The sequence below is a fragment of the Pelecanus crispus genome, chromosome 1 (genome assembly GCF_030463565.1).
Source record: "Pelecanus crispus isolate bPelCri1 chromosome 1, bPelCri1.pri, whole genome shotgun sequence".
Taxonomy (NCBI): domain Eukaryota; kingdom Metazoa; phylum Chordata; class Aves; order Pelecaniformes; family Pelecanidae; genus Pelecanus; species Pelecanus crispus.
In genome coordinates, this window is record NC_134643.1 from 192,587,594 (window position 1) to 192,611,401 (window position 23,808).

Genomic DNA, 23,808 nt, shown 5'->3' on the forward strand with positions numbered 1-23,808 from the left:
GTGTTCAGTAGACCTCTGATGGTACTTGAAGACTTTGCATCTTCTTCTTTGCCTAAAATGATGACGGCTGCTCAAGAATTGTTGTACCTGAATGTATAATGAGAAAATTTCCATATGTGACATTGTGAAGAGAAGAAAGATGTCAGGTTTTCTATGCTGGTCCAGTTTACTCAGTAGGAACAGTTACATTTTCTTTGGATTCAAAAGCAGATTTATTACTAACTTACTGTTTATTTAAGTGTTGTAATTAAAAATGGATATAAATAGGAACGTTTTCATTTAGCTGAGTTAAGGTATGAAAATTCCTGGTGCAGGTTCGGATACCTTTTTACACAAGTGATAAATGGTACAAGTCTATTCTTCAATAACCAAAAGTTAATATGGTCTAAAGGCTAATAACCATTTAAGTTCTAGAAATAGTAAAAGATTAGGCTCATGTGATCTATTTTATGAGTTTTTAGAAGGCAAAGTTATTCATTAGATGTTTTTGTCCAAGAAAAAGGAAAAATATCTGCTGTTTTTTTCAAATTGCTATTACTAATCCCCCATATTTCAGATTGAAGGGGGAATCAAAACAGAGAAATTTGTTTAAATTTTAAAATAGTTTAGGAAGAGGAATTAGAAGAAAAGTTTGAAGTTGGTGAGGCCTTACTAGGACTAGTGTAATTTATCAAGGCAGTCTGGAAATAATGTTATTATGCAAACCTTCCCATTGAATCATTACCTTTTCTATAGCCAGTTGTGATCTCAGTGTGTTGTCGAACTGGTCCCTTGTTCAGGCTCCAAAGCTTAGTTTGATTCATTTGTCCATTTCTGATTTTTACATGTTGTACTTCTTCTCATTATGATCTGTGCAAATATCTTCATGAGTCTACAGTAAACCCATTTTTTTAATAAAAAGGCTGTTTGGAAGATACTGAGATAATCTTCCAGAGATGTCCATTACACTCATTAGACATCATGCTTGTTTAGAACAGTGTTTCACAATCACAATAACAAGGCACCCTGGTTAACCTTATTGCCATGTATTTTATAAGTGCTGAAGCTACATGTATGTTGGCCCTTCACTCTACTAAAATAGAGACAGGTGAAATGTAAGGTGTTGCTTGATGCATCAGCTGCTGCCATCATACACTGTTCTCCAAATTATCAAAGATGAACCTTCTTTCTTTTTTATCTTCCTCTTCATGGGTTTTTTTTGCCTCTTCAATTCTCCCTCACCCCTCTCTTTTGTGATCAAAGCTCCTGAGAGCAGTAAATTGATGACTTCATTGCATATACTACTTGATAAGCTTTTTCTTTGGTCACCATTTCCCAGCTCTTGAGTCTTTCTGTTATGGCTCCTGAAGGAGACAAAAGAGATGTGAATACATATACAAGGAGACTGTGATTCCTGCCACCTCCTGTAAGATATGATTAACAAAGTTCGTACAACAGTATTAGCTAGATGACATCAAATGGTGAATTAGCTATAAATACCATCTTTACTGAAGTGATAAGATGGGACAATGAAGCTGATTTGTGGAATCTCCCAGATGGTTATGGCTGGAATACAGTTCGGAAAAACTAAAAAAATACTGTTTTGTCTAGATATTTTCCAAAGGCACTGTTTCCATTTTTGCTTTTTAGAAAACATTTCCAGTTTGGAACAGAACACAATTTTCCAATGTATTAAGGGAGAAGTATGACAGAATGTTTCATTTCAACTGAATGAAATTATCTGAGCTCACTGAAATCAAATATTTTCATATTAAAAATTTCCTCTGGGAAGGAATTGAAAAAATGCTTTATTTTCATTGTTTCATACATAGGGTTAATTTCAATCTTGGAAATAAGAAGCTTTTCCAAGATGTTGTAGGAGGAAAATTTACCCTAAATTGCTGACTCTTCCTTTACCAGAACTTCGCTATTGTTTTGGGTTTATTTCAGGAGCAATATTGCCAATGCATACACTTTCTCACCATCAGATGAGAGGTCTTTTGTCCCCAAGCAAAATGTTTTCCTTTGAGAATCAATCAATTAGATAAGTGCTTGTTGAGAAAGAGATAACTCTTTGCTTCATTCATTTATATAAAATAGATGACTTAAATATTTTTTAAAAATTAAACTGAGAAAAGTTGTAACTTCTTCAAAGACAAGTGGGTCTTCCACTGTACTCCAAATTAACTGAACTGTTCAAATTACAAAAAAAAAAAAAAAAAAAAAAAGGAAGGCAAAAGAAAGATCAGAGTCTGGTTATGGGCACTGAATTTTGTCAGCTTTAGAAGAGGAAAGAGCACAAAAGCAAGAGGGAGCTTATATTTCCAGTATTACTATACTAAACAGCAGTATCTTACTAAAGATGGTCTCTCCTTTGAAAGGTGGTAACATATGCAAACTACTGAAGCAAAGGAAAGAAGTTTTTGTGAGGTAGGCTAAATTAATGGGGGCTTGTAATCTCTCACCAAACCCCAACAACATAAAAATCTTTTTCCAGCACTAGAGATCAAAGATTCTCTTACAACTCCATTTTAAAAATGCATTCACTAGGATGTAACTTAATTAGATCCTTTCAAAAGGATATTCTGCACTGCTTTGGGACTACTTTTACTTCAAAGAGAGAAAAAGATGTTCGGATTGCTTTATTAGTGATTCCAAGCAACTCATTCCAGGATTCAACTCTTTACCTCAAAATGGTGTTTCAGCAACCCCAGATAAGTGCAAAACAGCTTTGCCAGGGATCAGCAGCCTGCCTTATCTCTTCCTCACAGGTTCGATTCACACAACAGCTGCAGAATAGTTTTCAGACTGGGATTTTAAGGAAAACTGGTACCTCCATGGGGTTCTCAAAGTAGCAATAGAGCCAAATTCCCATAGGGCAGCAAGTCCCAAGCTTTTCACACTCCTACCACTTTGTTTTCCTCGTTGGCCTTTGCTGATGTCTTTGGCTTTTTGTCTCTCGTCTGTGGCTGCAATTGTGTCCCTCTTCCATGCCTGGTCCCCGTTCTTCCCACCCTCAGCCAGCAGCAGTAGCTATCACTCCATGTCTCACCTATTTAGAAGAGGTAGTGCAGGTGTTGTATCACCACTGGAAGACCTTTGGGAATGGAGCATCTTCGGTGAGATCCATTTCCTCTTACTTGACCATGAGAGAGTGATCTATCATATGAAGACATTTGCAAATAACAGCTCAGGCTTACTACCATCTATTCAATTTTTTTGCACCACTTCTCATACAGATATTTTCCAGGCTCTTGTTCTGGTCAGATTTTATCTCCCTTGTGCTGGTAGTTTCCATTTCTAGTGTGTTCTAGTATTGGTGTTATCAGATAACTTTTGCTGTATGAAGGCTCAGGAGTGTGGTGAATGATGACAGTGATTGACAGCTAGGTCCAGCTGGTCTGCACCAAATGTCCCAGCTGCCTCAGTCATCCATTTGTGGTTGGGACCGTACTAAATGTAGTGTCAGGGTGGTCGGACACATCTCTGAAGGAGAATTTAATTCACTAAGTTTATTTGTTTTCACCATTCATTTACACTCACCATGAAGTAGTCATCTGTTTGTGTGTGGTAACAACATATCTGGATTTAAATGTTATATGTTAACAAAACTAAAAATACTATTTTTCTGGCCTGTTTATAAACAGCAGTTAGAAGCTCCCCATGAAGAGCTGTTGTCTGATGCTTTGCACAGCGTGGAAATAGAGTTGAGAAAACTTGCTGAGATACCATGGCTTTATTATGTTTTTCAACCAAATGACGATGAGGTGGGTTTGATTAATACGTCCTGTTTCTAACTGAACATAATTTTCTTTTGATAGGGAAGAGTAAGTTAGAATCCCTCATGATCTGGAGAGGCAATTTCAGTAGTGATGCTGGACCATTTCTCTGTGCTGTGAACAAGCTTCTAAGCTTAGGGCTTTTTTTCTGTTTTGTTCCCTTTTGTGAATTTAAAGGTTTTGAATGGTTATTTAATACATGAAACAAGTATAAAGTTAAATCCTGAAATTACTCTTTATGGAAGTAAAATTTGGTCTTAGTTTTTGAGATTAACTATGAATTACTGTCTCAAGCATGTAATTTCACTGTTGTTTCTGTTAATTAAAGGTAACTATGTCTCTTCTTTCATGCAGGATCCCCCTCTGGATTATGCTAAAAGGAACAACAGAAGTACAGTGTTTCGCATAGTGCCAAAGTTTAAAAAAGAAAAAGTTCAGAAGCATAAGACCAGCCCTCAGCCTGGTATGTGTTTTGACATTACAAGAAAAACAGTAGCATTTGGGGAAAATACGATTTTATGGGGTTTTTTGGTAAGAGCTGAAATGATACACTCTACCTAAGAGTAAAGTCAAAGTGAAAAGCAACTGAGCTAACTGGCATCTTCATTAGGATGTAAGATTTCTTTCAGTGCATTTAGAAAGCATTCAGTAGGACCCCAAGACTTCCAAGTAAGCTAAAGAACTACTGCAAAAATACTCAGATAGTTTTATCATGCGACAGGACCCGTGTCTTTGCTGGTGGTTACATTTGATTAACTCGTAGCAATACAAGTCGTAGGTAAACACGTTGTTTCCCTGTGAAGCTCCAATTCAGGTTTTTCAGGTTAGTTTCAGAAGGTGCACAATGGCTTTTATCACACTGGTTTAATTAACCAGTTATTCTTAAATTTCAGCTGGGTTTTAAGTTCAGCAATTGAGACAAATCAAACAAAAAGCCGTGATAGTCAATACTGACTTTTTAATTAGAAGTTGAACAAACTCCACTCTCCTCTCTTCCCACTCTTATCCATGAACTTACTTCCTTAAGATTATGTCCAGGAGTTAATCAGTGATCAGATGGTCCTAAAACTGTTTCTACGTCTTTGTCTTTTTAATGTACAGTTGGTCAAAATATGCAAAATCTTGCAGTTGTTGATCAGACTTTAGGTTTCAGATTAGACTTCAGATTTCACTTCATTGTAAAACTAATCAGCATTGAGTGAAGTTGCAAGATTATAGCAATAAGTAGCATAAGTTTGGTTTTTTTTTTTCAATAAATGTGGTCTTATTAGGACTAATGTGGGCAACTAACCTTAGAGAACAATGTTTTACAGAGAGCTTATTAATGGCCTATGTAGCACAGTAGCTTAAAGAACACTTGTTGCATTAATTAAGAATACTAGAAAATGTTAATTAAAACTGGACTTGCTTGCTGCCATTGCTATATTTGAGGTATGGCTGATATTTTGATTTTACATGTTAATTAGTTTTTGAAGGCTTCTCCTCTCCCTGGATGACTACTAATAAATTAATGGTATAAAGCAGAACAACATTAGACTTTGCGTCACTGATCCTAAGACGGTTTAGTGTGAATTTGTTGGGACATGAGGTTTTAAAGGCTTTACTGAAGAAAGTGGAGTAAAGCTGAAAGCATGGCTGCAAAGCAAAGAACCCCAACTTTGTTTAGATACTTTCTCATGTTAACTGCTAACCTGTAACCTGCATGTAAAAAGGAAATTGTCAGTTTTTGTGGAAATGACACCTCTAACCTTTCCCTTTGCTAGCACGGCAATTCTACTCTGTTTTCCACTCTCTTTGGCCTAACCTTTGCTTGTGATGCATTTGAGCATGTAGAAATTAAGGGGGTTTTGCTCTTAACTTTGGTAGTTCAAAAATGGGGCACAGATGAAGTTGCTGCTTGGCTGGATCTGCTCAGTTTGGGAGAGTACAAAGAAATCTTCATCAGCCATGACATCCGAGGCTCTGAGCTTTTACATCTGGAAAGGCGAGATCTTAAGGTATTTCCTTTGTGCTACTTTTCTGCTATTGACCATTTTCTTTGACAAAACAACAACCAACTTTTCTTCTTTCCCTGCACTTGTTATGTGCTTGTAGCTTGGCTTACACTGTGCAAATATGCAGTAAACTAATACACGCTGTCCTTTGGCCTCAATTTCTGAAGAGCTGACTTGTACCCACAACCAAGAATATCTGTGTTATCCGAAATTTCCTTTTTTTGCACTTTATGTAGAGTGATAGCATTATAGTTTATGTCAGAAGGCACAGGAAAAGCACGTTCGATATCTTACTGACATCAGTGTAATATGTTATCTTCAAGAGTTCATCGTGTCCGTTAAAGAGGATCAGTACGGATCAGTTGAATGTGGTGATAATAATTTTAAATCTATCTACTGCAAGGTCAGCGGCTACGAGCAGCTGACCTGCTTCAGGTGATTTATTATATATTTATTGGACATACTGGGTGTGAGAGAGATAAGCAGCTTAATAAATTGTGGCATTGGACTTACATAGCGTTGGTGTTTGTGTGCCAAAACAGACCTTTGCAATAGGTTTTCTCGTCCCTGGCCAACCTCTGCCTGATTTTAGCTGTACAGGTTTAAAAATAGAGCACTTTCTTTTGTCTCCAAAATGGTAAAGCTTTCTTCCCCTGAGGTCAGATTGATAAGTCTTGCAGGGAGAAATGTTACCTAGCAGTCTGAGGCTATAATTTGAGCTTGCTGGTCTTTTTCAAGAATGACTTAAGTGCATCCATTATATGTAATAGAGGCTGTATCTTTGGGGATTCATTACATTACTTTTTCCGGGAACTCAGTAGTAATGAGTTCTTGATAATGTGTTTTGCTCTTTTAGCACATAAGAGAGGAAATAAGATATTGTATAAATCACAAACATTTACATTTAGAGTGCAAGTCATTGCTCTAGCCACAGTGCAGTAGTCTCCAGATAGAGGCAATACTTTCATACAAATGTGCCATTTTTTGTAAAGTTTCTTGTATAGTATGAAATCTGGACGTCATAAGGTAGTACTTGCATTGTGTGACTGTTGCAGTAGAATGCAGCTGCTGAAAATAGCTGTGTGATAATCTGTTTGGCTGTTATGTATTATTTTACCCTTTGGTATTAGATTGCCTAAGTTTCTTTCTGTGGAAATTAAATTCCTTTCTTTCAGGATAGTTCCTGACATGGAGGGACAGTTTCAGGACAGTCTCTCCCTGCACAAATTTAGAAATAGAAAACTGTCTAAGCAATCCACTACAATGTTCCAGTGATGGATGTTGCAAGTCCCTGTCCTGAATAGGCACTGAACACATTTAAAACTTAACTGGGAAACTCAGCATCACACAATGCATGGGTTTGTTAAAATGTTAAGAAATCTTAAAAAAAAATCAACATGTCAAATATGTCGGAATAAATGATGGTGGGTAAGATCAGTGTTAAACTAGACATGGCTTCTGGCTATGCCTCGTTTCTGATAGCTACCAGTTTGACTGCATGCCCGGAAGACTGGCACTTCAACCAAGTAAATATCTGCAGCAGGGTAATCATCAACCTGTTATCCCTGTGGCTAAGACTCATGCTGATTCAGCATAAATAAAACCCCATCACAAAGGCCTATGCCCTGAAATATCTAAAAGCTTGTCTTAGAGCCTGCAGAGAGACAGACTTTTACTGTCCCCTCTATCTAATGCTGCCTGAAAGCACATATGAGGTTTTAAATTGCTCAGCATAGCTGGATGAGGAGTTGCGCTACGCAGGTTGACAAGGGTATATCCTGTGCTAGCAGAAGTTTTGCTCTAGAATCGCTCCGTCTGCTCGTTAGCAGAGCTGAGAGCTTCCAGAGCAGTGCTGTTTGTAGGGTAGGCCAGGCTTTTGGCCAAGTATGGCTTGTGTTCTACGTAGCAACGCTGAATTTAAATAGCAGAGTGTAGCACTCATCCTGTTCATTACATATGAGGCATGACCTCCTCAGGGAGCCAATTAAGGATGGCTCAGGGAGCCTGCAGTTTTCTGACCAGTGACCTGAATTGGTGTCAAGATGCGTAATGTGGTACCGAGGAAATGAGGAACATGTCACAAGCTGCCCTGTTAATTTTTCCTCCCTTTGGCTATTGAGGTGTGCAGATGAGTCTTCAGTGCTCTTGTGAGCTATGATCTGTCTATGGCCTCTCCTCCAGTGCAAGGCTTGTGCTTCCTGCCAAACTAAATGGGCTCACTATTGATTCACAAGCTTTTAAGTCATGTGCAATAGATTTACCTCTATTACCTCTCATGTGGACTACAGGAAAAATCATTGCCCATTTTAATTGAATCCTGTGGGCCCACCTTTCTTTCTGTGGTCAAAAGTAGAGATGAAAAGCAGTACAGAAAAGGATTTGATGAAACTCTTTTCCTTTGCACACATCACTGAAATAGATCAATGCGTTGACTGAAGAATTGGATGCATCTAATTGTATTTCTGTGTAGCTTGTGGGTCCCATTCTTGGATAGTTCTGTGTGTGGAAACTGGCAAATGGAGAACACCTCCAAGAGGAACCAGATACCTCTCTCCACCCAGCCCCTGTGGTAATACCCTTTCTACAGCCTCACATGCCTGATTTTATTTAGGGGAATCTTAGATTTTACACCCATGTGATTATCTTTCCCTTGAGGAAAGGCTGGGCAGTGAATTGTGAACGGTGCTGTAGAAACTGTAGAAAGCAAGCTTGTCGTGATATTTTTCTTAACCTTCTTTTTACAAGCAAGCTCATTGAAAACTGGACTCGCATTTTTCTGAAATAAATATTGGTGTCTTAGCATTGATAAGCTTGTTCCTATGCACACAACTTAGTAATAATCAGAACTGCAACACATTTGGTAGGACTAAGGTGACATCTCCTTAGAGCTCCACGGCCGGGTTGGTTTCTTCGAAGAAAGGGTTTCCACGCCTCATGTCAGCTTGATAAGCAGTGCCAGTCAAGCTGAAGTCTGTGCTGAGGACTGCGGCTTTTCATCTCTGTGATTCGCAGCAGCGCATTTGCATGGAAAATGTTTTGTAAGATTTGTTAGACTTCGGGCATGCTAGGTGGCTTTTGACACTGGGAATGTAAGTAGGGTAGGTTTCTCATCTGGAAGATGTTAATATTAAGGAGTGTTTATATAAATTGTTTGGTAGTATTACATTGGTGGTATGCTTAGCCAAAATCTGTGGGGCAGACCTGGAATAAATGGGTTCTTGGCTAAGCAGACAGGCAATCACCATAATATAATGCAGACAAAGAACTCCTGAAAGCTGTTGCGAGCATTTTCATCTGCTTTTCTTGCCCAACCTTCCTTTTTCTTTCTGAGAACTTTTTGAGCCTTACCTGCTGAAGGCCTAGAGACAGCAAAGTGGGTTGGGAGAGCAGAAGGAGAGGCGATCCTGCAGTTTTAAGTCCATAGCTGGGGAAGAAGAAGGACTATTTTATTCCTCAAACTCTGGCTAGAGTCTTGTCTTCAAAACCATATTTTAGTCAAACTGAATTTTTGTTAATTAGATACCAATTAAATATGGACAGATTATATAGATCATGATGAAAGTCATGCATGCACAAAAATGCAGAGATCTTTGGGGATCTTGCTTTTTGAATGATGCATGATATGCTGCTGGTTTAGTCTGAGATGAGAGAATTTCTGCAAACGTTCCTGCATCAATAGTAAACTCAGAGTACTAGACAGCATCTAGTATCAGGAATGTATAAATTTTAATTTCCTCCAAACCAAATTATTACACAAGCATAAAAATTCAGAGTTTATCTTGTTGGTTGGGGTTTTTTTTCCCCGCTGGAACTGTGGCAGAATTTATCAAACAGGTCCCAAAAATTGTGATGAGGCTCTTGAGACTTGCTGTTCTGATCTACATTACAGCAACTTCAACTGGAAAGGAAATAAAACTGAAATCTCTTGCCTCTGAAACATAGGCATTGTTGATGATACTTTGTGAAGGTTGGTGGAAAAAGTGGCTGAGTTTTCTGGGAATTTGATAATATGATTCTTTCCTCTGATCTTTGAAGTCTGGCAGCATCTTGCTATGTTGCTTATCCAACTGAAGTTCTACTCGTGAAAAATGTTTGTTCTGAAAAATTTGCAAGTTCTTAATCTTCAACATGTGTGGCTTCTCGTGGTTTGGAAAGTATCCTTATGGGTTTTTCCTTATGTAGAATTTCCTCCACATAGCAACTAGGCTATTTCAGTAGTTTCAATAGTTGTGTGTATTTTTGATTAATTGGAAAATTAAGTTTAGCATAAAAAAGAAAATATTCTCCGAATCTAAAATGGTAAATATTACTGTCATTGTGGGATGAGTTTAATGACTACTGCCTACATCAATTCTCTTAACTTAAAAATGAGTACTACATTTTTTTATAAGTGAGATGACCATTAGTGGAAACAAAATATAAACTGATGTGATATGGAAAATCAGATTTTTTTTTTCAGATAGGTTTATGAACAGCACTTAATTTGGGGACTTTTGTGAACATATCTTGAACTCTTCAATGCTGACCCCTTTATGCCAAAGTGCTGTAAAGGATGGTCACATATTTACAGTACTGACAGTTTTCAACTGAAGAAACCACCAGTTTTTTTCTCATCTCTAACATTAACAGAATTCAATCTTGACTCTCTGAAAATTAATACACCTGTTTAATCTGTGCTGTGCTACATTTACAATAAAGTAATTAATTCATGCCCATCTTACCACACCTTTCTTCCGTTGGAGAAATGCAAAATAAATTGCATGCTAACACTTCTAGGTAATTTAAAGTGCAGATTTTCTGAGGTTTCCGTGGCTGTAGAAAGGTAGATACAGTCTTTGTGTAGAGTATGTACAGAATATTATGTATGGTTTCATTTTTCACTCTGTATGAGAATAATGATTTCAAGCTGCTTAATTACACTCCCTTCCTTGTCATGTCTTCGTAATGAAAAATCTTCCTATTAAAATGAAAGGGTTTCTATTTCAGAAAAATAGATAGTGAAACTTTTCTAAGTTTTTTTTTATTTAATCACAATCGATTTACGGTAGTTTTATTTTACAAATAACTAGTGTTTGAATCTGCCACTTGCTCGACATCACTGACACAAGGATTTTAAAGAGTTTTTCAAAGCTGGGGTTTACAGACAAGGGAAGCAGATTTCCACCAAACTGAGCTGAAAATTCATTAGTGCAGTTGGGGATCATTAACACAGCTGGGTATCCCATTCTGCCCCTCTGACCATTGGACCAGTCAAAATTGAAAAAGGATGCTGCTAAAGCTGTTATTAATGCTGGAAGAGGTTTGTTGCAAAAATTTCTTGTCTGTTGTCACTCAAACAGAGATGGGTCCCAGAAACCAGTATTAGAGACATTTCAGCTGATGTGATTACTTTAGTGGTGGCTACAAGGAGATTTGCACCTGTGGTTTCTACGTTTTCCTTTGGGATGTGACTGTCATGTTTCTGAGAATTTTTCTTCCAGCTCTCTAATTGAGAAGATCCATGTTAGAAGATGTAACCTTTTTGGAATAAAAACCACATGCTTACCTTTTCTATTGCTCTCTAAAGGGAAGTTGTCCTACATGCTATGCCTGTAGCCGTTTCTCGTTTCCCTCGAGAAACTGGGGATGTGTGTGTTTGTTGATTAAAACAGACATCATAGGGCCTCAGATCAAGTGACACTGCTGGACAGAAGCTCTAATCCATCACATCTTACCAAGCATTCGATTGCTGTATTAGAGAGGAGGGGGAGATTGTTCTTTTTTTGCCAGAAATTGTGAAAGGTTTTTGTACGTAGAAGTCAAATGAAAGATGTTTTTGACAGATATTGCAGTGCCTTGGGTTGTCATTATTGCAGGTAAGTAATTTTCTGTCTGCAAGACAGACAGGGATTCATTGTATGCTCTAAGCAATTTTTTTGGTGGGCAACACTTGCTAGAATCTTTTCCGGTTAATGTTGATTGCAGTGAACACATTTCTAGACATTTGTTGCATGGCTAGATCATAATCAATGGATTTTTTTTTTCCTTTTTGTAAATAAACTTCCTTCTTTTTCTCTTTTTTCTTTTTTTTTTTTTTTTTTTTTTTAAATTTCTGTAGGACCTGGGGATAACGAAAGTGGGTCATATGAAGCGAATTCTCCAGGGAATTAAAGAGCTCGGCAAGAACATCCCTTTGTCTGAAGTGTAATTATGCTGGTGCTCTCCCTAGAGAGAGAAGGGAAAGTTGCTGGAGAAGCAAAGCTGTTGCAGGCACTTAGCTGTCTTTGTAGTTTGTATGGAAGAGTAAGCACCAGTGTGTTTGTACAGGCTAGTATCTCTGAATTCTTGTATGGTGAAGAGCTTGCTGCAAGAGTACAAAAGGATTTGTGCCAAAAAAAAAGGAAAAGGTGATATGTTCTGTGAAGACGTTTTCTTGGTGTGCAAACTTGGCCAGTTTGGATAAGCACATTTTGGTAAATCGATTGGTTTATGGTGAACTGCACTGGCTGGAAAATATAATCGAGAAATGATTGCTTTGCTTACATGCAGCTCAGTATGCCTCTCTTTACACTGCAGCAAGATACCACTGTACAGCATGAGGTTGTCCGGTTATCCTTCCGAGGCATAGCTTCATAACACCTCCTGTGCGGGAGACCGAGAGCTTTTGGAGGTTCAACATGTGAGCCTAGCAGTGCCGCAGGTACCCAGCGCTCACCGGCCACGCAGAAGGGGGGAGAGATCCCTTGTGATACCGTGAATGCAAACTATAATGCATGGTGTGCCTGCCTGAATCGTCTGTTGTTCTGTTGCATGACACATCTGATACTTTAAACACTTGAACAACTTTTATAGCGGTTTGAATGAGATTTAATTTATTACTACTTGAGTGTCTCTTTTTATTTTTTTTTTTCCAGTTTCAGGCACTTTTCTATTCTTCAGTGTTGTGTTATGCCTAAAATGTGTTCTACGGCAAAGGATGTGTGGGTATGGAAACTTAGCATTTGTGCCATATTCAGCAGATTATATGCATTATATATGATTGAAACACTGTACAGTTAGATTTTTAAATATACCATGTACAGAAGGTATATCAGGTAACTAACTTATGAGTATTTTTGAAAGACCGGTACCTCACAAAAATATCAATTGGCTTCCTGCATGGAAAATGATAAAGAATTTTCTCATGGTGCATTTTAATGTAGTTACTCAATTATCTTAAACATCTGTAGCATATTTGAACCTTTAGGCACTAATTGTTTTATTTATTCTATTGTTCAAAAAGCAGGTTGAAAGATTAATGAAAAATTTTTACAGGAAAAGTCATTTTATTTATCATACATAAGAAGAGTTTTAAAAAGTAGCAGCTGATTTGATTTTTGTGGGGTAAGCTTTTACTCATTACTAATTTACTTTTAATTTAAAAATGTCTCTGTATGCATTTCTTTACAAAGGCATCAATTTGTTTCTTGTCAGCACTCCTACACCGGTAGAGCATAAAAATTTAAGAAACAGACTCTAACGTTTTACACTATGCATGCAAAGATTAATCACATGCAACATAGTAATCCATGAGCGTAAACAGGTTAAAAAAAGAAAACCATCTTTGTTTAGAAATTGCGTTAGACCAGAACTTAGAAGGTTATTTACAGTTTACTTAAACAAAACATAGCTTCATAATTGAATTTCCTGGTTAATTTTTCACAAAAATATTAATCTAGTAGAAAAATAATTAGCATATATCTACAAAAAAACTACTTAAATGTTTGAGATGAGATGATATTGCATCACCTGCCAAAAAACTTGCACAGAATCGCTGTCTCCTTGCTGTTCCTAACAACATGTCATTGTGGCACGAGGAACACTTGACTTTTACTTAATCGAGTAGCTTTGACATTTCTTACAGGTTAAAGAGTAGCTTAATATCATTTATGTTTTCCTGGTAGGCAGCAGAGTAAGGTTTCATTTGTTTTTTTCCAAAGCTTATTTTCCCTGTTAAAGGTGCCAACGTCAAGTACTGCATCCTGGTTTTGCCCTCCCTTTCTCATGAGGATGATGGGAGTCATCCCTTGGAAAGTAGACGGGAATTGTCCCTTAGGAAGTAAAATCTATTCCCCTCGTTGTTTTACTGAAAAAAAAAATTCAGAAGGAGCAAAACAGGCTTCATTTATATCCAATTATAGTACTATGTGCTCTTGTTGCTGTAGGTTCAACAGGCACCACTCTGGGAGCTCTGTGGACATAATTGATTATTCTGGTAAACAAAGTAAAAGGCTATGTTCCATTAGGTTTTCCGTAAAAAGCAAACCAGAATCCCTTTGCCAAGTGACGTGATTTTCATGCTGTTGTATGAAAAGCATATGCAAACAATGGGAAGTTATGCAAACAATGGAAAGATTAGATTTTTTTTTAATGTACTTGACATTGACCCCTTTAATAATGTTCAGATGGCATCCGTCAAGTCTTTGCAAGTTGCACTTCCTTTTCTCTTTATTTCTCTGTAAGCTACGCTATATTTTAATGTGTGGCAGCATTCTAATATATCGATGTTATGGTAGACTATGTAGTTAATCTTCCTGGTCGATTCAAGGACATAATACATGGAAGAACTTTCTTTGCTTTCCTGACTGTAGGATACACTCTTTTTACAACTTTCAGCCTTCCTATATGCAATGCGTTAAGTTGGGCTATGGAACGGGATCTCTTCAGGTCGCTGTAGAGGTCTAGGCTGAGTATATTAAAAAATGGGAGCTGCTTTTAGGCAGGGAAAATGGGCAAGTAGTGTTTGTAATGCAACGTTCTTATGGCACTCCTCAAATTACCTCAGTGTAGGACAACTGATCACTTGTCTTTGCATAGTTTGTTTTTTTAAATGACCACCAAAGAATTTAACTTTGATTGTCCTAAGCAGAAGGGTTTTTTTTAAACGTGCAAGTAGATAGAAAAATTGTAAGCATCATTTATGCTGTATTTATTAGACGCCCGAGAGAGCAAATTTTATGCAACTCTATGCCTTAGACTAGTGTTGGCTATCAAATCCAAACGCATCTGACAAGGAGGCTCAAAATATTTTACGGGGTTTCTCTGCTGAGGTCATGGGTCGTAACTGTGTGTAGTGATGTGGCTTTTCTACAGAAAGACTTTTGAACGCAGCGTTACTATCTCATGATTATTGTAATTTCCAAGTATTGGGTTTTTTTCTTACTGCTGTAGAAGTCCCAGCCCCTAGAACTAAGGACATATTTAGCTACATTTTTAATGAAGCGAATTCTTTATAATGTAATCCTGATGTTTAATGTGCTTCAAAGCATACATCCCAGTATTGTAACAAAAATAAGGTAAATGCATCCCCTACAGTCACTAGTTTTTTAGAAAAAAGTTATTCCAATAGTTCTTGTGGAGCCCAATTCAACATGCTAGATTCATCAAGACAAAAAATCACTATAGAAAGTTTATTGGATGAATTTTTTTCCCCTAGTTGAATACACTTAATTTCCGTGCTCAGTCTGAAAGGAATACAGAGCAATTGGCATTTTTTTTAAGTAAGTGGCTGGTATTCATATAGATAAAATGCCCTACACCTCAGAAAGAGGAAGAGGAGAAATGCATGTTTTAAAATGGCAGCAGATTGCTAAGTGCAGGTTTCTGTTTTCTCATTTGGAATAGGATTTTTCCAGTTCACTGTATTCAATTGCTGTAGCAACCCCTGGTTTGTGCCATGCAAATATTGCCTTTATAATGCCTAATGCCTTCTTCTTAGAAATGGAATGAAATCAGGCAAACTCATGGTTGTAGGTGTTGGGGGTTTTTTACACTACTTGAAAGAAAAAACTTGTTCAAAAATGAATTTTTTTATATGATGGCAATTGCAAATTTTCTTTATGATACACTTTTATGTGTTTCCCCTTAACCACTATTTTTTCTCTTGAACATCTCTTTCTTTCAAAGACAAATATTTTAAACTTGGAAGAACAGTAAAATGTAAAGCGTGTGATCAAAAATCCTCCCAGAGTATTTCAATCCAGCATTTCTTACTTTGGGACTGGAGTAAACATGCTTGGTCCTGTAAATAATAAATAGAAATCATCCTTCTTTCTCCATCCCCCCCCAAAGAAATTCATACCGCAATGTTGTATAACTGTAATTCAAACAAGAGGAATTGATTTTTTTTATAATGGCCCATTTCATATTTTCCTATGCTTTTTGTAGAGAAATAGATAACCTGCCAATTTTGACTTTTTAATTGAACTCAGCAATACTAATTCACTTAATGAAAATTTCATAATGCCTTGATAATGAACAGATCTTATTTCAAGGGTAAAATTATCAGTGTTTTTCAGTGCATCTAGTCTTCCTTTCGGGGAGACTGGCAGGAGACCTTTTTCACATGTAATGGAAAATTAATATATAAAGCAAATATGAGAGGATATTCCATAGTCCTACTTTAAAAATAGATGTAAAACTACATATTATATACAGATAATTCCACAATGGGCACGTAAGACAAAAAAACCCCCACAGTGATTCCATTTTGCTTGATGCTTCCTTTTAATGATTACATTACTAATGTTTACTACTGTTTCTCCATTGCTTTCTCTGTGCCCCTAAGTATTAAGTTCTTGCACATAAGTTTGACAGCTCTGGTAACTAATAATTAGCAGTGCAAAAAGTCTTTGTGAAAGGTAAAGTCACAAGTGACGTATATTGTTGAGGATAACCGAGCTGGAGCGATACATTTAGCTTACAACCAGGATATCATCTTGTCACTCGTGTGAGTAAGTGAGAGCCACAGAAAATTATATGACTAATTATAAATTTTTTTTTTTTCACCCCAATAACACAAGTACCTCTCAACTGCAGCGTCCTGAGTGTTACTTTTATACCACAGGCTCTCCCATTTTTTTGATTCTGTCTTCATAGATTGTATGTTTTGTGGTATGATTTTCATATCATCCAGGTTTGATGCTGCTTATTCTAACTGCGAAGATTTAACGTTTGCAGGAACTGTACATGACTGTATTGCTGTCTTAAGTAAAAGGAGGAGTTTTTGATGACTTGAGGAAGCTGAGGAGTTTGAACAGGACTTAAAATTCTGCTGCCTCTTCAGAGATGAGTGGTAGTGTCAGCAGGATTGATAAAGCATCATTTGGTAATTATAATAGAAGATCTTTACTGGTTGTATAAATTCCTGTATTTATATATAGAATATAGTGTGGAAATTGATCTTTTTTACAAAAAGAAAAAAATTTTCTAGTTCTTTTCTACTACTGTTTAATAGCTCTGTTAATGATTAGCTTATGTACTTGAAATGCTCATTTCTGCCATACAGAAGCCCAGTCTGTTTCTCAGAAATTATATTCCATTTGGAAGCCATCTGGAGACTTCCAAGAGACTATTCCTGTAGCCAGTTGGAGCTAATACCAAAATTCATAGCAATTCTGTAGGCTTAATAGTGATTGCCCTCAATATTTTAACTGAAAAAATAAAATGTTTTTGAAAGGTTTTTTTTTCCAGCCTGTAGAATTAAACTTAAAACATCATCCCCTCATCAACTGTAAAAAATAAAATATTAGCATTGTTAACACTTTGCCAAACTAACAAAATGCTGGCAGTCACAGACCTGACAGTATTCCTGGACAAATTGTAATGAATTTAGCTGCAGTGGTTAAAGACCTACCACCTTCAGAGCAGTCAACACAAAATTCATATATTTACTTGGAGTCTGTTATAAATAATTGAAGACCTTGTCTCCCAGTTGACACAAGCACTTTTTATATAAGCTCTTTGATGGGATTTTGAGTTCATATAACCTGTTGGTTAGATTAGCAAGGGCAAAAGAAGCTGGTGCATAATATATGTTTAACACAGGTCATGTCTCCACTAATGTTCTCACACTGCTTCCCAGCTCCTGTGGCTGGATGACTTCCCAGCTGCTTGGCCAGATGAGACCCTCGCACGTCTGCCCCCGTTTCTATTCAGAAGAGCTGGATAGGCAGGCTAGGAAAAAGCTGTAGGATGCTCCAGGAGATCTAGATTGATCAGGGCTTCAGGCTCCAAAGTCTAGCATAACCACAGTGGACTAAAATCCTTTAAGTTATACTCTTGCAAACCTGCTGAAAGCTGTATTTAGCTTGCCATACCACTAACAATTAACACTAGCTACAGGAATGCCCTTGGAAAGAGAAGTGTTTTGGCTAACTCTACCAGCTGTGTAACACTTCTGAAAATACTAGAAATTATGGTAGCTATTAGTAGGACAAGTATGCAAGTGACTAATCTATATTTTATTCTGTGGAACAAACACTTTGGAAAAATATATTTGTAGTACAACTGAAAGATTAGTGTTAGGATTGAAAACATACTGAAGGTAAAAGCAACATGGTACAAAGTTTAAAGTAATTGGAAATCACTTTTTCTCCAAATCCATTGGAAACAATTCTTTTAGGAAGCTGCGTTTGATCCAGGTATAGCTATGTTATACTAGAGCACGTGAACTGGAAGATGAAACCAGGAAGAAATGAACTAAAATGGAGTAGTTTGTTTTCATTATGGAAACCATGTGAAAAGCCCAAACCAAAATCCTCACAGTGCCCCAAATCCCTGCTATGAATACTTAAAGTGAATTAGAATTTTAAGTCCTACTTTTATTAAACTAAAGTATTAATCGGATAGAAAACTTTTCAGTTTAATTAATAACCGGACAATGTCATTAACAGGGCAAGAGTTACAGATACGACTATGTTTTTCTCCACATGTTAGTTGAAGTGAGCTCTGTTTGGGACTAACTCTCTTTGCAGTTACAGACAATTATTATGTGAATGGGGAGGTTGAGGAAAGCCGCTCAAAGCCGCTTGGTCTTGCTTTTCAGGGAGGGAGAGCTCATGTGCTGGCAAATAGGGCCTGGGAGCTCTTAATGAGAATTTTAAGAATATAAGGTTTTCTACTTGGACGGTTTGTGAAGGTTTACAACGAGCACACAGGCATGCAGATACTCACCGTGAAGGTTTCGAGTGGCACTGTCCTCTCACAAGATGCCATCTCTGTATATTGAAATAGGCATTTGGACTGTACTGCTTAGCCAGATTTCAGAGGATTTTCTACAGGCATCTGTCGCTTGTGGTGTCCGTACTTTCTGTCCTGGATTTCTGTCTCCTTAAAACATGCACTTTGAAAAATGCAGTCATCCATATATGACAAGAATTACCATTTTTCCCCTCAAGGAGCACAGCTTGTGAACCTGTCCTGAAATAATTTATTTCATTAGCCACTCTCTTATATCATGTCTTTGAATCCTAAAAGAGCTGAAACATGGGACCTCCCTAGAGCTGCCAGTTACCTGGTAATTTAGTTTGCTGAAGCTTGTATGTTGAGGGCAAGATAATATTCACAGCAGAAGATGAGGCGTGCAATAGATGGGATTTGTACATAAAGCGTAGAAGCTCTCGAGGAGCTTCTGAGAGGTGAAGAGGGCCTCATCTCTGCACCTGAGATCTGGTCCTTCTTGGCTGCTGTCATCACAAATCATTTAATGACATCTAATACTAGCAGCTTCCTGTCTTAATTTGTGGTGACAGCAAACATATCAGTACTAACAAAACTTCTCACTGTCGCAATTGTACATCCAGAGCAGGTATCTTTAAATGGCGAGCACTGTGGAATTACATGAATGTATTTGTGGTGTATGTTCTGGCGTTCAAAAAAGCAAATTTCATCTAAAGGTATTTTAAAGGTCCTGAGAGGATCCCAGCCCAGCATGGGTGGTTTCTCTCATTAGCCAGGCTTGTCACTTAAACTAGTATTCAGGCAAGTACAGCTGGTAGCTAATTCTGTAGTAACATCCACTTACTTGCATGAGTGGATGCATAAAGTGCACATGGAAGTGTTGCAGAGATGTGACACTGTGTAGTTTTCTGCATAGCTCATACATTTGGATGTGAATAGCATTTTGTAGCAAAAAGCTGAAACACACGATTTCCACTCAATTCAAAAACATATTCAATAGAAAATGAAAACATGGAATATGATTTGTACTGGTTTAGGTACAAATTGCTGCACGCTCAGTAGTTTCTGCCCTTTGTTTCCCCTTGGCCCTGTTCACTCCGCAGGAAAATTCATCGTCTTTGCAAACGTATAGATCTGTTGGGACTTAGGCACGTGCTTAGCTTTAAACAGCACTTTAGTTGCTCTTGGAGATTGCTCATATATTTCAGTTTTAGCATTTATGTGTAAGCCTAGAGAGGATTTGGGTAGGTAGAAATTGCTCCTCACATAAAAGTTACCACCACATTGATCATCGGTAGACTTTTAAATGCCATACCTATGAATGTTGTTCTCTTGCCAGTATTTGTGTGTGCATGTGTGTATATATGTAGTATCTAGTTTGTAGTGTGTATGTGCGTGCACACCTGTATATATATATGTATATACATACCCTGGTTTTGCCCCATATGACGACACCAACTTGTGTGTAGAGCCAAAAAAACTTTAAACTACACAATGCTTGAGATGCTGCATTGTTTTTATTATAGTATTTTTTATATCAGATGAATTGCAGGATGTTTACAGATGCTTATTAATATTTAACTTATACAATGGAGTGGCAGGATGTTTATGATTGTTGTCAGCTAAAGAATTGTATACGATTCTGGGTGAAATCTTGGCTTTGTTGAAATCCTTGGCAAAACTCCCATTGATCTCACTGGGCCAAGATTAAACCCCTCTGAATCTATTGTTTACTGGCTATTTTCCTACTGTGATAATTTTTTTAAATAAGTGAAATGTATTTATTTTTTCCCAATGTGAAATCTGCAGTTGCTATTTGGATTTTTCTACAGAACCTGCAAACTACAACACAGGTGGGAATATATGCCTCAGAGAATGTACAGAATTTTTCATTGATCTGGTCCTTGAATACGTCTAAGGAAATACCTTCTAAAGTAACTTTTGTAAGACTTAATACAGAATCTTCTAAAAACATATCACCTTTCATACTTCTCTCCACAAAGAGGGCGTGCAGCGTGGCAGGTGAAAATGAAGATTTATTTATTGATCGATAAAAAGTAGTCCCGTCTATTTTGTATACATACTGATTTCATACAGCTCACCTGGCTCTGCATATCTGGAATGAGACACTTGAACTACCTTATCCAGAAGTACCTTATTGGGGAAAAAAAAGTTATACAGTATATGGCTTTAAACTTCTCACCAAGACATGGCTGTATCTTCTGAGCCAGTCTAGAACGATTCTTTTAATATTTCACGGATGAATAAAATCATGAAAATATTGAGTGGTAGGGCAAATCAGACAACTGCTTGACATTAGAGAAACCACTTCTTTAGAGACAGAAGGATCAGTTCTTTAATAGCACGAGGGAGGAAAAATACCGTAATGCAGTGCTTCCTAAATCCCTTTGCAGGGTATCTTTTAATTGTGTATGCTCCAAGTATATTCTTCCTGTAATAAGACATAAGGCTGTGAAACAGCTGAATAGATGCATCTTAATTTCTTCATCTAAGGTGAGAAATACCATTTCAACAAGAGCTATCATGCACTTTGAAATGTATGTGTCCAGAACAGGTAGGTTTGTATTCATCGTAGATAGTCATCGCAGGGATACAGTAGGATTTGTACAATGAGGTAGGTAGGCCAATTCTATCAAAAGCTGAAGAAAGAGCAGGCCAGCCGTATTCCCCCGTGAGGCTCTTTCTGAAGCCATCTGTGCAAATGCCCACCACTCCCAGGAATCTTTTCCTATAATTTTGCTTAAGAAAGGATTGTATTCAGATTCCTACTCTTCCCCTTGCTAATAAGGAAGGAAGTATGCACCTAGGTTGAACTTCCCAGGAGTTTGTTGGCTATAGAAACAGACCTCAAAAGAATCTCGTGGAGGATACACAGGGCGCTGCCTGGGCTCACTAGTCTGCTAATGTGGATACGATTACAGATTTGGGGGGGAAAAAGCTCCTATTGTGTTCCCGCTGCGGTCAGTGGCAAACCTCCGTGGTTGTTAGCGGGAGCTAACAACCCAGTGAGCAGACAACTTTCCTTTTGCATGTTCGTTATCTTTCTGCAATTATAATCAGCACTGAAGTTCAGGACACACCATTATTTGTCTGAAAGGCCAGGACGAGCAGAGGATATGCGAGGAAATGAGGAGGAAGTGACTGGAGGTCTGGATTCCGCCTTTAGTTTCCTGCTGCGGAGCTGGTGCAAGACTGGGGCAACTCAGTTAACCTTTGTGTGCCTCACTTTCTCCGCCCGTGGGAGTAAGGATGCTTACCGCCTTTGTACAGCCCCCCGCCCCGAGACCTATAGGAGAGCAGTGGTATATAAGCGGCTAAGTTTTACTGACACTATTATATGTAGTATAAAGAAATGACTTTTGTCCGTAACACTGCAGAAATTGCTTTTCCTAGTTTCAGTTCTGACTATTTGATGACCTATCACATTCTGGGTAGTCAGTTCTGAAGCTTAGCCGATTGCTCTAGTACTTACAATTACACACATAGCGGGCTCTGTTTGCTGCAGAAAAGAGTAAAACTTTAAACTGCCTGACAAAACTTGCCAATGAAGTATATCTAACAGAGCAGGGGTGTAACTTTTGGCTTTATTTACTTGTAATAATGGTAAGGAACAGTGAATTTTGTTTGTTTACATACTGTTTACAATGGCACAGTTTTATTTTTAATATATAAAAAACAATTGAGGTATTTATTGCATATACTATTTTAAAGATGTTTTATGTGTTTTCACCTTTGGAATATATTGTTACATTTCCTTGTACAGATAATTTGGGTGGCTTTGTTAATATAGTTAGTAATTTTTATGACTACTAAGTGACCAGTTTTCCGTGCCTTTTTATTGTTGGATGCATGATTACATATTTATTATTGTATGGAAGTCACTGAGATGTGTATTTTTGTATTCTGCTGGAAGCAATGGTTGATTTTATTGTACATGAAAAGAGATGCCTTCCATAATGGGCACTCGTATGAGATCTTCCTTCTCAAATAAACAGAATGCATTCAATGTATGTAAGTCCTTGAATTTTTTCTGTGTTTGGAAATCAATGGAAATCCTTGAACATCATGACACCGAATTTCAGATGTTACCCACTCAAAATGTGGGCTGCTACCAATGTCATCAAGTCCAAAACAAAATTCCCCATTGAAATCAATACAATGGCAAGTCCTTGGCACAGTGTAAGCCTTTGTAATTTAAAAGAAAACTCTGTATGTTAAAACTAAATAAAATTTGGATGAATGACTATCAAGCATCATTTCTATTCAGTCTGCCACACACTGCACGAAAACTGTTTTAAATTACAGGCTTTGAATACAGCTTTTAAAAATACTTTATATGGCTACGTGCAAACCCACATGTAACTTGTAAGTAGGTCACTGTGCGTGTAGGTGTTTACATTTGCAGGGATCTTCCGCTAGATCTTGCAGGCATACGGCGTATTAAATGTAAAAATAGATTTACATTTGCATCCATAGCAACAACAGTCGTTAAAACAGAATATACGGTAGTGCCCGTTCTTCCAAGCTAAGTGACAATAAAACAAACACCTTTTCCTTAGTAGCATATACTGAACCTCTCTAACACCAACCCCCATAAACACTCATTTGAGTTGACTCTGTGCCAGGACCTGAAGACAGGGCAATTCTGCAGGCAGTCATCAACTACCGTGTTGTAGGTCAGTGAGCTACTAGGCTAGTACTTAACACAAGATGTAACGTGAAAGTAACTACAATCCATGGCATATACAGAAGGAAAAATAGTGTCTAGGAACCTAAGTCAGTTGATGAAGGCAGTGATCTTGTGGGTGATGAAGGCAATCATCTTGTGGTTGGGATCCTATTGTCCTGAAGTGATCGTACATGGGAGAGGCATTTTTATGGATAACCCAGAATGCTTAAAGGTCAGTGCTGGCGGTTTTAACACACCATGAATTCCAGGTGCTTACAAATCTCTTAGGACTGAAGCCTGTACTTTAATTTTGGGTGTGTTTCATGTGCATTCAACTGCTTTAGCGAAACCAAAATGGTTGGTTGTACGAATCAAAGCTGTGGCATAA

The 23,808-nt window shown here is 37.7% G+C and overlaps 1 protein-coding gene across 2 annotated transcripts in view; it reads left to right on the forward strand.

Moving 5' to 3' along the window:
• The window catches only part of DGKH (diacylglycerol kinase eta), a 181,432-nt gene extending 169,493 nt beyond the window's left edge, over positions 1–11,939 (forward strand). Inside the window, exons 28-31 of one of the 2 annotated variants that reach the window (XM_075705709.1) lie at positions 3,627–3,746; positions 4,113–4,221; positions 5,625–5,755; positions 11,850–11,939. In XM_075705709.1, the coding sequence (XP_075561824.1) occupies positions 3,627–3,746; positions 4,113–4,221; positions 5,625–5,755; positions 11,850–11,939 (450 nt within the window). The remainder of the gene's footprint in view (positions 1–3,626; positions 3,747–4,112; positions 4,222–5,624; positions 5,756–11,849) is intronic. The other variant, XM_075705716.1, reaches the window with a different exon arrangement.
• The last annotated feature ends 11,869 nt before the right edge of the window (positions 11,940–23,808 follow it).